At 41.4% G+C, this 13,382-nt stretch overlaps 2 protein-coding genes across 5 annotated transcripts in view; one reads left to right on the top strand and one right to left on the bottom strand.

Moving 5' to 3' along the window:
• Positions 1–6,402, top strand: part of GSAP (gamma-secretase activating protein) — a 45,215-nt gene extending 38,813 nt beyond the window's left edge. For both annotated transcript variants that reach the window (XM_053942373.1, XM_053942372.1), the window contains 5 exons: positions 586–705; positions 2,130–2,191; positions 4,092–4,196; positions 4,349–4,442; positions 5,008–6,402. In XM_053942373.1, coding sequence (XP_053798348.1) covers positions 586–705; positions 2,130–2,191; positions 4,092–4,196; positions 4,349–4,442; positions 5,008–5,108 — 482 coding nt within the window. In that variant the 3' untranslated portion in view covers positions 5,109–6,402. The remainder of the gene's footprint in view (positions 1–585; positions 706–2,129; positions 2,192–4,091; positions 4,197–4,348; positions 4,443–5,007) is intronic.
• Positions 1–13,382, bottom strand: part of CCDC146 (coiled-coil domain containing 146) — an 85,856-nt gene that overhangs the window by 13,197 nt on the left and 59,277 nt on the right. The window contains exons 16-22 of one of the 3 annotated variants that reach the window (XR_008430874.1): positions 11,088–11,216; positions 9,466–9,603; positions 7,829–8,074; positions 6,465–6,925; positions 4,484–4,627; positions 3,616–3,724; positions 2,678–2,798 (exon numbers count right to left, since the gene is read on the bottom strand). Coding sequence is in view for 2 of the 3 variants with exons in the window: in XM_053942369.1 (XP_053798344.1) it covers positions 6,749–6,925; positions 7,829–8,074; positions 9,466–9,603; positions 11,088–11,216 (690 nt within the window). In the remaining variant the exon portion in view is untranslated. Of the gene's footprint in view, positions 1–2,677; positions 2,799–3,615; positions 3,725–4,483; positions 4,628–6,406; positions 6,926–7,828; positions 8,075–9,465; positions 9,604–11,087; positions 11,217–13,382 lie in introns of those variants that run through there. The other 2 variants (XM_053942370.1, XM_053942369.1) reach the window with 2 other exon arrangements.

The following is a 13,382-nucleotide window of genomic DNA, read 5'->3' as shown; positions in this document are numbered from 1 at the left end:
TTGACATCTTAATATCTTAATGCTTTCCAATTCTGTTTGAATCTTTCTGGGTTTTATTTCCTGATCTGTCTTCAGTCATAGAAACTGCTTTTGGTATGAGTTTGTCCCTCAGTCTGTGCGGGCACAAATGCTGCCACACAGTAATGTTACATGATAACAAGACCATCATCAGGCTGATGTTAAAGGAAAGCTGAAGTGTTAACGCTGCCCATGGGAGTGTCTGTGTGGCAAGGACATCCTTAGGGTGGTGAGGCCTCAGATTTTGATTAATTAGGAGGAGAGAGCGAGATAAAAGACAAATTAATAGAACAATTCAGATATAAGGCAACAGCTTGGAGACATTTGTATGACTTTAATGACTGTTTTCAATTCCCTTAGCTTTCTTCTTTCTGACAAGATTGTACTTGAGAGGACTTAAAGGATTTCTAAATAAGACTATATCTGACTTGATAAATTTATTTCCTCACCAACTATAAAGAATCAGAAGTCAAGGGAAGTGATGGCTTTAGCTAGACTAATTCCAGTCTCAAATAGAGAATTAGAAAAAACTATATACTGTACCAAACAAGTTTGTCTCTTTCATAGGTTTTCACACTCTGCACCTGGGTCTTGGTGTTCGATGTCTCCCTCTGCACACCCTCCTGCACTATATTGACAATGGCATCTTGCAATTGACAGAAACCTGTGTCAGGAAATTGCTGAAAGGTACAGTGAACATGGTGTTTCATTTGTTACCAGCCAGCTAACTGGGACTGTTGTCCTTTGAGCCATTCCCCTTGGACACAGGTTTTATTTCCCAGGACACTCAACTCTCCTTTGAGTGTTGTTTCAGTGAGGGCTGCAGCTGATGGTGTTACCTACCTGAAAGGAGAAAGTTAGAGCTTAGGCTATGTGATTGGCCTTACCACAGCACACAAAGAAATGTCTGTGTGGAGAGAATCTGAGTTTGTAGTTTTTCCACTTGAGACTTCCTAGAAAAGCAAATACTAAAGATCATCATAGGATTTGTTGGGGAATTTCTGTGACTCTGTGAAAGTGCACACCTGTGTGTGAGGAAGTTGGTCTGCTATCCAGGCCTCAGCTTTTGCTTTATGTTTGGAAAGAGAAGAACAGGCCTGTCAAGCTGACCTCATGGCTGGGGAAGCTTATGGAGCAGATCATCTTGAGTGCCATCACGTGGCATGTGCAGGACAACCAGGGGATCAGACCCAGCCAGCATGGGTTTGTGAAAGGCAGGTCCTGCTTGACCAGCCTGAGCTCCTTCTGTGACCAGGTGATCCACACAGTGGGTGAGGAAAAGGCTCTGGGTGTTGTCTGCCTGGACTTTTGTCCAGCATTCTCCTGGAGAAACTGGCTGATCATGGCCTGGATGGGAGCAATGTTCACTGGGGATAAAACTGGCTGGACAGCTGGGCCAAGGGAGTGGAAGGGAATGGGGTTACATCCAGCTGGTGGCTGGTCCCCAGTGGGGTTCCAGAACTCAGTATTGGGGCCAGTCCTGTTTAATATCTTTATCAATGATCTGGACAAGGGGATCAAGTGCTTCCTCAGCCATTTTGCAGATGACACCAAGTTGGGCAGGAGGGTAGGAGGGCTCTGCAGACAGATATGAACAGGCTGGATTGATGGGCTGATGTCAACTGTTTGAGGTTCAACAAGACCAAGTGCCTGGGTCCTGCCCTTGGGTCCAACAACCCCAGACAGCATCACAGGCTGGGGCAGAGTGGCTGCAAAGCTGCCCAGGAGGTGCTGGTCAGTGGTAGCTGAACATTAGCCAGCTGTGCCCAGTGATGTGCTATTTCTCCAGTGTCCAAGAAAAGTGACAACAACATATGCTGTATCAATCTGTGCCTGAACTTGATAAATTAAATATTATAAACTTGAAGAGTTGCACTTAGTCAAAGTGCATTTGAATTACAGTATAAATTGTTACATAAAATGGTGACGTTATGGACAAATATACAGAAATATATTTGTACACATGATAAACATGTAAATAAGTATTTACTTTAAACTTAAATTTTCATTTCACTAAGGAGGTGATGTCTATTGAGAATGTCTTCACTCTATGAAAGTTTGTTATGTGATTACTGTTTGTTTGATTTGCTTTTTTCCTATTTTGCTTATAGATCTGGATGACACTGAACAGAATGAAAAGCTGAAGTTTAGTATTGTGATGAGGCTTCCAGAGGTAACTAATGCCTTTAGATTTAATTTCTTGGATTTTGGAATTGATAGGAAATTCCTCCTTGTGCATAGGGTCAAACCAATGAAAGACTTGGCTGTGATTCAAATAGAGCATGATTCAAATATAACCTGAACATCCACAGTTTCTCCATCTGCTGCTCCTGGACTGTAGGTTACCCCGATAACTTAAATTACAGATTTGTCCACAGTGTTTTGCAGAGTCTTCAGTATCCTACAGAAGTTAACAAGACTGACACTGTTCTGCTGAGTACTCATTTGCATAAGGCAATGAGGGGGTCTATGGGGGTTTTGTGTGTGCTTTTTAGCATCCATGGAGTCTTTCTCACTTGTGACCTCTGATTGGTTCTATACACTTAAAAAAATACATTCAAAAGCTGATAGAATAAAAGCTGTAAAGTTGTATTGTACCACAGCTTTGTGGCAGGGATGAATTACAAGATCTCCTCTCAGTTAAACCTCACAGTCTTACCCACTGACAAGGCGACTTGTGCAGCCACAAGAGCTGGTTACTGGTCCTCCATAAATTGTTCCAGCAGAATGGGAGATGCATTTCTACTTCTCCCCTTTTGCTCTTATTGCACATCACAGGACTGCAGGGGAAGCACAAAATGTCAGGAAGCAGAGGAACACCAGGGATCCCCCTCAGGGAATGCCTCACTGCAGAACAGGCTTTTTTCCATATGAGTTGCCCATTGTTTGCTCATTCTGTTCTGTCACTTATAGTTCAAATGGCCAGAAGTGCTGCTTGGATTTTCCTCCAACAAAGGCTTCTTTATTTGGCAGCAGTTTTGAGAAGGGGTAGAGGAGGAGAACTCCACAGGATGTTCTTTGTCCTCTGTTTTGGGCCAGGGCTGGTGAGCTGGGGTCAGCATGGGGCCCCTGAGTTGCCAGCCCTGGACCTGGTGCATGGGGAACTCCATTCCAACCACGCTCTGACGTGAAGGGCTGAGCTGGGAGAGATTTAGGGAACAACTACTGCTAGCTATGCACAGTGCTCAGTGCTTTATTGTATCTATTTACAGCTTTGGGAAAAAATGCTGGGAATAGTCCATTTGCCAGAAAGGTCATTTTGGGGTGACTTGGACTATTTTGAGCAGGTTACATGCAGTGGATGACTTCAGTTTAATCAGAAGCGAGGATTTAAGCACCATTAAACTGTACAGCATTTACTAAAATGAACAGCTGTTTGCATTGCAGTACAGCTGAAGGGGAGGGGCAAGGGAAGACCTACACAGGGAAAACAGTAGAAGGTGGAGCTAATTTCACAGTGTGTTCCTATTCTTTTGCTTATTGGCTGGGATTGGAAGCTTTGGGAAACCTGGTTTTGAATCTCTTTTGGCTCTGGGAATGTGAGTCAATGTTGTCAGTTTCCAGGATCATGACCTGAATAATGGAATCCAAACTTACATTCCCAGTATCTTTCCTTCCCAGAGTTCTGTTTGTCTAAAGTTCCTTAGGATGAGCCTGAGAAGACCTGTGCTGAAGGAGGTTTGAGGAATGGGGCATCTACTTTACTCTGTGGGGGAAGAATAGATTCAAATCAGTCACAGTAAAGGATAAAGGTTCAATTAGTACTTAAGTACACGTGTCAAGTGGGACGGTGGCACTTGGACAGACAGACTGAGGTGAGGACTGAGTGATGAGGTTTTGATTTCCCACATTTTGAGAGCACACGGTGATCTCTTAGTTACTGGCTATGAAAGGAAGGCTCCATGGCTAAACATGATGACCTTTTAGCCTCTGTCATTGGGATCTGAAAGCAAAGCACATCTGCATTACAGCCTGGGTTTTGTGTCAGCTTTTCCTCCTTTTTCCTCTTTCTAAGTTTCCACTGTCCCATGTTTATGTTCTCAGGTTTTGGGATTTGTTTTTTTGCTTACTAGGCTCTTGGTCAAAAGGTTCGCCAGTACTGGAATCATCCGATAAATGCAAATTTAATAGCACGGAAATATGTGAAACTTTTGCTCGAGAAGCTGGGAAACAGGCAGGTAAGAGCACAGAGGCTATGTTTTAAAATCTTAGGCTTTGACAGTGTTGAGATTCCTGAGCTTTCTGTGGACTGTAACACACTAAAGAAACATTGAAACCTTAGTGCAACTGTGCAACTTTGTGAAGTAACACGGAATGTTCCCCCTTACAGTGCAGCAGACCTATCCCTGAGACACGCTCCGTCCCCGTGGAGTTTTTGCCACTGAACTACCTGACTAATATGCTGGCAGAGATAGAGAATCAAGGTAGTGTTAATTCTGTCCTTTGGAAGACCAGTGATTGTTACCTTTTGATGCTCACTCAGATGTATCCTGCCTATACTGACATACTGAGTTATTAAAACTCCAGTGTTGTTGAACACATAGGCTTGGTTGTCTTTCTGCTGATGGAAAGTGTCAGGGGCCAAGAGCCTCCATGTATGGTTATCATCCTATTTGGGGAGGAAAAAGAGTTAAACCATGTAGTAGTATGTGAGCATGTGCCCTGGGCCAGTTCATGGACTAGCACTAACACAGCCACTCTGCTTCAAGCTCAGTTTGGATTTTCAGTTTGGAAGTCCAGCCTCCAGAGAGGCTTCCCTCTGTGTGGGTTATAATTTACTTACATCCCACTAATAGGATAGTTTTTGCCACAGATGAACATCCAAATAGCACCACTGAAAACTGTTGGTATTTTTGGGTGCATGAAAACACATTTCTAATACCCCTTGTCTTTTGGTATTGTAGATGAAGATGTTTAATAGACAGCAGAACGATAAGTGTACAGGAACATGTATGATTTTGTAAATACTTCCTCACCATGTTTTTCTAGGTGTGCATCCATATGAAAAACAAGACCATGTAAATGCAAGATTTGTAGAGGAAACAGCACTCAAGCACACTCTGACACTTCTGGGTCTCAAATACTCCTGAAATAATGTACTGTTGAAGAAGGCTGTCAAACTGTGGTGCCTCTGTAAAAGTATTTATTTATTTTAAATTCCCAAATAACCTGCAGTTTTGGGTAGTCACCAGTAGTGACATGAGCTACTAAAACAGTGTTTGGTCTAACAAACATAGGTTGAAATTACTGACTTCTAGATAAATCCTAGAGAAATGCATTTGACATAACCCTAGGTTTGAAATATATCTGTGGGTTCATTTTGAAGTGGTCAAGGAAGTGGAACAACAGTGTCAAAACATGCTGTGAAAATTGGTATAAATGTCACTTCTTTTAACAAGACAATGCTGGAAAAGGCAGTCCAATTGCAGGGTTACAAGAACTAGTAACTGTTTACTTGGATTAATAAATGGAGTTCTTGGTGTGGTTGTGTAAAGCAAGTAAGAATAACAGATGACTTTTTTTGTCAGGCATGAGTGAAGAGATAGTCATTCTTTGTGGTGGTATCAGTTATCTTATGGTACTTCTGCTTCTACAGCTGCATTCTAGTATTTTCAGTTTTGTAATTAGCCCAAAATATAATCTCCTTAAAGTGCATGTGACAGATTGTGTTGAAGGTTTGTTTGAGGGTTTTTTGTTGTTTTTTTTAAGATATGTAACTATATTGTAAGTAATATAGGATAAGTAAAAAGCTTTAGAAATTGATCTTAACAGTGGCTTGGACGGAGTTTTACATAATCCTTTCTTACAACTTCTAGTGTTACAGTTCAAACTTCAGCTTCAGAAACAACTTAGGCAGGCTGTTTTTCCTTTGTTTTCAACTTCTGTTTATAAGTAACTGAGCCAATATTGTTTGCTCTTTTGTTTTAAGTTCTGAACTGTGCCATTAATTTAAAATGGCACAGGTAATAGCAATTTGCTACACAGAGAAAATTGCCAAGTTGTGCCATGCAGGATTTCTTCAGCCTTTATTGGATTTTAAAAACTCTACAAAATTCCAGACTATTAAACTAGAGAAACTCATTAAGATTTTATATATTTGGGAGGTTTTCAAAACAATCTCTGATATGCTCTCTGAGTAGTTTCCATTGATGCTCCCTGTTCCTTACCAGTGAAATAAAAAGATCCAGTTCCTGGGAGTGATTTGGCAAGTTTATGGTCACTCCCTTGTCATTGCCATCAGTGAAGCTTTAGCTTTTTTAGTGACTGCATAGTGAGAAGGAATATTTTTCTTAATATAATTAGAATTTCTCTGGCAATTGTAAACTCCAGTTCCAGACTGCAGAAAGCCATGTTGGTGTATGGCTATAAGTGATGGCCACTTTGTATTATATTGATAACAGAAGATTTTCTAGCCTTTTCTTTTTAATGAATGTATTTTAACATACCTTCAGATGCAATAAAACTTCATCTGGAAAAAAAATATAAGTATTGCATGAGGATCATTCACTTTTCTTGGCACTTGGAAATACTGCACTGCATTTGGGATATGAGGAGAAAGGATTCTGGATCACTGACCAGTTAGCTGTGCTTTTGGCATGAACAAATACTTCATTTTCAGCATGGAATTTGGCTGAACACCAGCAGATCTTCCTTCAGTGCAGTGTAAATGCTACTGACTCTTGTGATCCAGCAGCTGGTAATGGTCTCTCCTGCTTCAAGTGCCGTCTCTTCAGATTTCAGATGGCTTTGCAGGAGGCTTTTTGAAATGTCTTGGACTCGGGCGGGGCTCACTCGGTCTGAAGGGAGCCACGTGAGGCTGCAACAGTGGGAGCCCCTCCTCCTCCTCCTCCTCGGGGCTAGTGGGGGCCTGGCTGGGCACTGCACCTTGTTTCTCCTCTGTAGGCTGCTGTCAGAGAAACACAGCTTGGTCATACAGGGGTTGTGTGCTTTAAAACTCCAGTACTTCCCCTAGCCAGTGTACAAAATCCGTGACACATGAAACACCTTTAGTCTAATCCCTGGCAAGCCAGGAAAGCTGAAGGGATATTAAAAGTAAAGCATGATGTTTGACCGTGTAGATATGAGTTTGTCCTTTAAAACAGTAGACAGTTTGAGCCTGTCATGATTTTTTTTATTTGTCAAGAAAACAGATTAGATGAACTTTTAAAAGACGTAGTAATTATGCACTGAACATCTGAGGAATAATTCTGTTCCTGAATGAAGTTACTAGAGTGGGCCTTTATCCACAGCACTGGAGGGAAACTTGAATCACAGCATGAGGAGAAGTTTCATGACAGAAGTTTCATATTCTAAACTATTATTATGTAGGAGCTCTCTGCTCTGGGATCACTGAACATCTCAAGGACAGAGGCAGTGTCCAGCAGGGTAAGGTTTCAAGTGCTGTCTGCCATACTGCCCTGCCTACCCTCAGTGTTTTGCTCAGCAATCTGATTTCTTGCTGCTTCTGATCTGATGCTCATTGTACCTTGTATGTGGGAGACATTAAACTTACTTCTCCTGAGCCCCACACTCCACCTTTTGCAGCTTTACCTTGAAATCAAGTGAAAAGCAGTACTCCACTGATGGCTGCCCTGCCCTTCAGCCACAACATGACCACACAAACTACTTTAATAACCAGATATGAGGCTTCTGGTATATGCTCTCCTTAAGATTCAATGACCAGCTCCAAGTGGTGTTGCCAGACTAGAGTTAAAACTCCACAAACCCACTGTAGTGGGTTGTCAGTTGTCTCTGTACCATCATCTGTACTGGGCTCCTGGAGCTCTTGCAATGTATGACAAAAACTTACTTTAGCTCTGGCTTCAGCTGCTGCTTTTTGTGTCTTCTCATTGCGTAGGATCTTCCACTGTTCCTTTTCTGCTTTAGGAGGGGGAAGGCCTTGACTTATCATTAATGAAGCAGTCATCACAAATTGTTCTTTGTCTCTGATTTCCTGCTGGAGTTTAATAGCAAGTGCTTGCTTCATGGATAACTCTGCAAAAAGAGCCCTTATCTCCTGGGTTTTGTGATTTATCTTCCTCTGCAGTTCGTTGGTCTGGAATACAAAACAGCTGCATTGTAGTTAGGGCTTCCCTATTGTAGTTAGGGCTTCCCTTTAGGCTCTCACTGGACATGACACTTGGGTCAGCATTAGGCACATGAAAGTAAGTCCAGCTTGACAAGGTTTTAAATAGTAGTTCGATTCTTGAAAATTACTTAATTTTTGTGAACACTTAGAACAAAAAACAAAATGACTGCTCAAGGAGTCACTTTACTCCAGTACAAGAAAAGAAAAGCACATTTGTCTTTGCTTCTTGACCTTTTCAGCTGGACAGCAAAACTCCACCAGCCATCAAAGGCCTGGGATCCCAATTATTTTTGAGTTTATACACAATTACCTTCATAATAAAGCTGGAATAAGCCCAGTTCCTATGAGATAATTGAGTGATAATGCTGATGCAAGGGGCTGTGGGTTGTGGCATTATCCTTGGAAGGGGGACGAACAGAAAAGGAATGTGGCAGAAATCCTTGAGTCTCAGTGCAGATGATTTGAAAAAAAACAAAAAACTTTAATACTCTTTAAGTGACTAATTGGAACTGGGACAGCCAGAGCACTTGTGAATGCAACTTTTGGCACACTGCCATTCTTACAGTAGGTTATTAGCCCATGGCTATAATTTCACAAACAGTTAACAACCATGATATTTCTCTGTGTGTTTAAAATAAATGATAAAATATGTTTTAAGCTTTCATGTATGCCAAACCTAACATCTAAGAAAAATTTCTGCCCTGGCCTTGTTTTACATTAATTATTTTGCATTTTTTTTTCTGTCTTTCCCTCATCTCTACTCAATTTGCAGCTTTTTCATTAGGAATATGGGGGCTAGGAGCATTTTTGGTCTTTTCCAAACAATATTATTTGCAGTTAAAAGCAAATTGCTATAATTACATTTTTAAAACTGTATTGGAAATAGTGTTTCCTGTGTGATTCTCCCTACCTAAACAACAAAAGAATTTTGAGCCAGATACCAAGTTCATCTTTTTGTATGTTGGAGTAGAATTTATCTGGCATTCCTTTATTTCTTTTTTCTCTTATTTAGTTTCAGCCTTTGACCTGTTTGTTGTGGAAAGGCTGTTAAGTACATTTGCAAAGGGAAGATCCTACAAAGTTTCTAATCATCTACTTCAGAAAGAGCTATTTCTATATATTAGTGAAAGCTACCATTTACGGTGCAACTTTGTTTTTAAAAGAGAAGACATTCACCTTATAGTTTCGTTTATCTGTGTTACTGTTGCTATTCCTATCTGTAATTTCTGAAGACTAACTTATGATTTGCCTCTCAACATTTCCAGCCACTTTTGTAATTTGCAAGTGAATCACCTCTTGCCCAGATACTGTTTCATTTTGTACAGGCTGGCAAGCAGAGTGTGCAGTGCCCTTCTTACCCTCCTAGCAAACAGCAGCATGTCCTGCTTGCCGTTGTCCACCACAGCACGGATTCTGTCCGTCAGATCAGAAATGTTCTCACAGAGAAAATCTATCTTCAGCAGTCTCTGCTCCTTCTGGACCAGCTCTGCTTCTATCTGCAGCAAGAAGAAGGACATAGTGTAAGGAAAGGACAGGAGAAGGTGCAGCACAAAGTGTTCTGTGATTGCCTTGAGCTGCTGAAATCATACTGGTGAACAGTCATAAACTAACACCTTCACTATCGGATTTCTCAAAATTTACACCCTCTCTGCCAAGGATCAGGCCCAAATTGGTTCAGTTGGTTGCTGTCAGTCGTACAATTCTTCCATATCTGGCCAGGCCCTTTTGGGGGCAGGGGTTACACCATTGTTACTGCCTTGCTGTGCTTTTCTTTAAAGCAATGGGGCTTTATTCTAGTAATATTTTTTTTAATCTTCTGGTTCCTTGAGTCACACCATATGGAAGGTTTCATCTCTTGCTTTAAATACTTTCCCCCTCCTCATGCTAAAAAAAGTATGGGCTCCATAAACAAATTATAACTACAATGACTTTAAACCCCATGGAGAATGAAATAGACATTTAAACTTATCACAACTCCAAGAAAACCTTCTTAATGTGTAGGCTGGTGGTAGCAGGCTCTGTTGTGGCCTGCTTGGCTATGCAGAGCTCTGTCCTGTCAAGGAATATGGGACAGTAAAGCAAAAAGCTCAGATAATTCAAGCTGCTGTGTTCAGGGTCTGTCTTCACAAACTGGATTTCAAAAGAAGGACTCTGGGGTGTGCTCAGAGCTTGCTGCTACTGCCCTCACACCTTCAGAGCCCTCTGTGAATCCCCTCCCAACACTGAACACAGTGGGAAGAGTTTTGTGCTTCTATAACTGGGACAGACAAAATGATATAAGGAAAAGCTGTTCCTTTACCTTCCTCCCCCCCACACAGAGGGCTCTGAAACTGGCTTGCCATTGGACCTAATGCTTCCCTCTGAAGTCTCTCGGGGCAGTCACCAGCAGTGCTGCAGTCAGGTGTCAGCTGGCCTGGCTGCTGCTTCCACCAAGCTCTCTTTGGTGGCTCCTTTTTCAGCAAGAAAGCAAAGCAGTAGAGCCCAGCCCTAACAAGGGGCAGTGTTTGCTTCTGTGTCACACAAGCAGACTTTGTGAAGAGGCTGGCAGGTCTGCCTCCTGCTCACAGCCCGTGGATAGTCGTGAAACAGCTCATGGCCAGTTAGCAAAGACTGACAGCCCTGTTTATTCGCAGTTTATTATTCTGCATTTATCTCCCTCTGCTGCCTTTTCTGTGCCTTCCCCTAGTAAGGTGGGTCTGCACTGAAGTGCCAGTGATGTGAATGGAGTCAGCAGAGGATGCTGCAGAGCCTGGGGTACCTCACAGAGCTCGCCCTCCCCAGCCTGTCCTGGAAGAAGTCAAAATGTCCCATGTCCAGTTGACCAGGAAAGCAGATGCTAGGTTGGAGTTCACAATGGCCAATCATAATTATTTTGATTCCTCTTACAGAAAGTTTATTTTAAAAATAAAAGACACTATTTGCATTTTCTCAAAGAGGTCAAGCACATCAGGATAGCTTGTGATATGAGAAGTGACATTACCTTTTCAATCCTTTTTAGCAGTTCAGGTGGAGATGGGTCCTTCCCTCCCATTTCTTGCTTTCTGCTCTCATTTGTGGCATCACCATAGTTTTCCTCAAGCTTTTTTATCTTGTCCCTGCACTGGGAATACTAGCAAACAAAGAGCCTCAGCAGTTATTTATTCCCATGAAACTCATCCCCAGACCTTGGTCTGGAGACTTCAGCAGACAAGGTTCCTTTTACTGGGAAGGAGGGTGGGTAACATAAAATTATGAGCCAAATAAAAATTTTCTTTTGAAAGAGAACTACAGTGTGACAGTTGCAGGACAGATGAAACCCTGCTGTTCAACAGAAATTGATTTCTACCTGTTTATTGGCTACTTTTTGTTTTCAGCCTCAGCAATACAATAGAAAGCCCTGCTTCCCTGCTGGTCAGTACTGAGGGTCTCATCCCTACAAACATGTAATTTTTCTACACTAACATTCCCAGGCATGTGTCCTGAAGTGACTCAGAGGTGACACTGAGCAGTGAGGTACCCTCGGGACTCACAGGGACAGGTGTTCCCTGACCTTTCCCATGTGAGACCTTCCCATGGAACAATGCTTCCCAGAATATGCAACAGGGACATCCAGGCTCAGGGTAAATACTCGCTGAAGGAGTGACTGGGGCCGTGTTTTCATGTTTGGACATGCAAGACTGACAGTGGTGGGGCTGTGTGCTCTGATGTGCACCTGGCTGTCTGTCAGTGAGCTGTTAGCATTGACATAACTGCTCAGTGTAAATGTTAACCATCCACTGCAGGTGATGACTGATTAAGGAAGTCCCAGGCTCTCAAAGTTAAGGACAGTCACCAAAATATAAAGTAAATGTTTAGATGTTGCCAGGATGAGGTTTGTCACTGGAAGTTAAAAAGTCATATTTAACTAGAAAAGAGAAAACTGACAGATATTCTCAGGTAGCACTGGAACATTATCAGAACACTTAAATACTTATTTTCCTAGTAAAAAAGCACCACACAATTCACTCCTGTACACTTTGTCTAAAAGCAGCTAAAGTAGAAACCTTAGATGAGTGTAATGAACAATTTCCTCGGCAAACCATGATTCTGAACATAGCTAGGTACTGCAAGTTACATTTTGCTGACAAATGGCTAAAACTCAAGCCCAAAAATACACATAATGGAAGAATGTAAAAGCAGGGCCAGCACAAACAGCAGGATGCAGCTATGCTTCGAGTGATCTTTTCTATCTGGGGCCAAATTTCTCAACCACTAACTATGGGGAAAATGCCTTGTTGGAGGCAGTGGTATCTTAATGAGATTAGGGGCAGCTCCCCAAAGAAAAATTTGCAGGACTGAATAGTTAATTTAGAGAAGGACTATTGCAGAAAAAACACTGTCCAAAAGCCATTAAAAAGTTTCATGTTAAATGTAAATACTAGCCTTATTTTTAAATGCAATATGAATTGGAAGTGATCAGATGCAAGCCAATCCAAAAGTATCAAAGTGCATTTAGAGATAATCATGCTATTCTGTGGCTGCTTAAGTAACATGACTACAGGCATCTTTCTTCATTTTTTTACTAATTTGTAGTGTTTTCCTTGGAAAAGACTATCTGAGTCATAAGAGATTCTAAGTCTTAAAATTTAAATCCTTTTAAAAAGGATTTTTAAAAATCCTGTCTGTCTTTCTTAGAGTGGGTTTGATACAGGGGATAGGAAAAGACTGTAGAAAAGAGGCTTTTCTATGTTGGACTGTAATCAGTCAGGACGAATTGTTGAAGGACGGAACACATGTCTAGATAAAGCAACTGGTCTGAAAAAGTGGACATTGGGTTCTTTTTTTGAAATCACAGAGAAGGTAGGTGAGGTATGTACAGCACTAAAAAGGGAAAATACAAGACCTATTTTAAAAAATGGGGGGTTGCAGATGGAGCTTTGGAACCATGATAACTTCTCTTTCTGAAGAATAAATCTGGAGCACATAATTAATTTTGCTTTGTAGGCATCAAGAAGATAAAAAGGACAGGGATAACAGGCACCACAGGTGTGTTGAGTCATACCAAACCAGATCAATATCTACTATGATAATTTCACAGGTGTATGGATGACAAATAGTAAGTATTATACATTTTGATCTTTATAGCTTCAATATTTCATATGATATTCTCATAAACAAGCAACATAAATGGATTCTTGATTAAAATATACAGTAAATACCTCATCAGTAGAATGAGGTTAAGCTCAGAGAGACTGTAAGAATTTTTTTGGAAAAGATTCAAATGCAAAATTACCTTTCTCTGAAAAAAAGGTCTGAA

Source organism: Vidua chalybeata, chromosome 5 (assembly GCF_026979565.1).
Source record: "Vidua chalybeata isolate OUT-0048 chromosome 5, bVidCha1 merged haplotype, whole genome shotgun sequence".
NCBI lineage: Eukaryota > Metazoa > Chordata > Aves > Passeriformes > Viduidae > Vidua > Vidua chalybeata.
The sequence above is the reverse complement of the archived record's forward strand: the minus strand, read 5'-3'. Positions and strand labels throughout refer to the sequence as shown.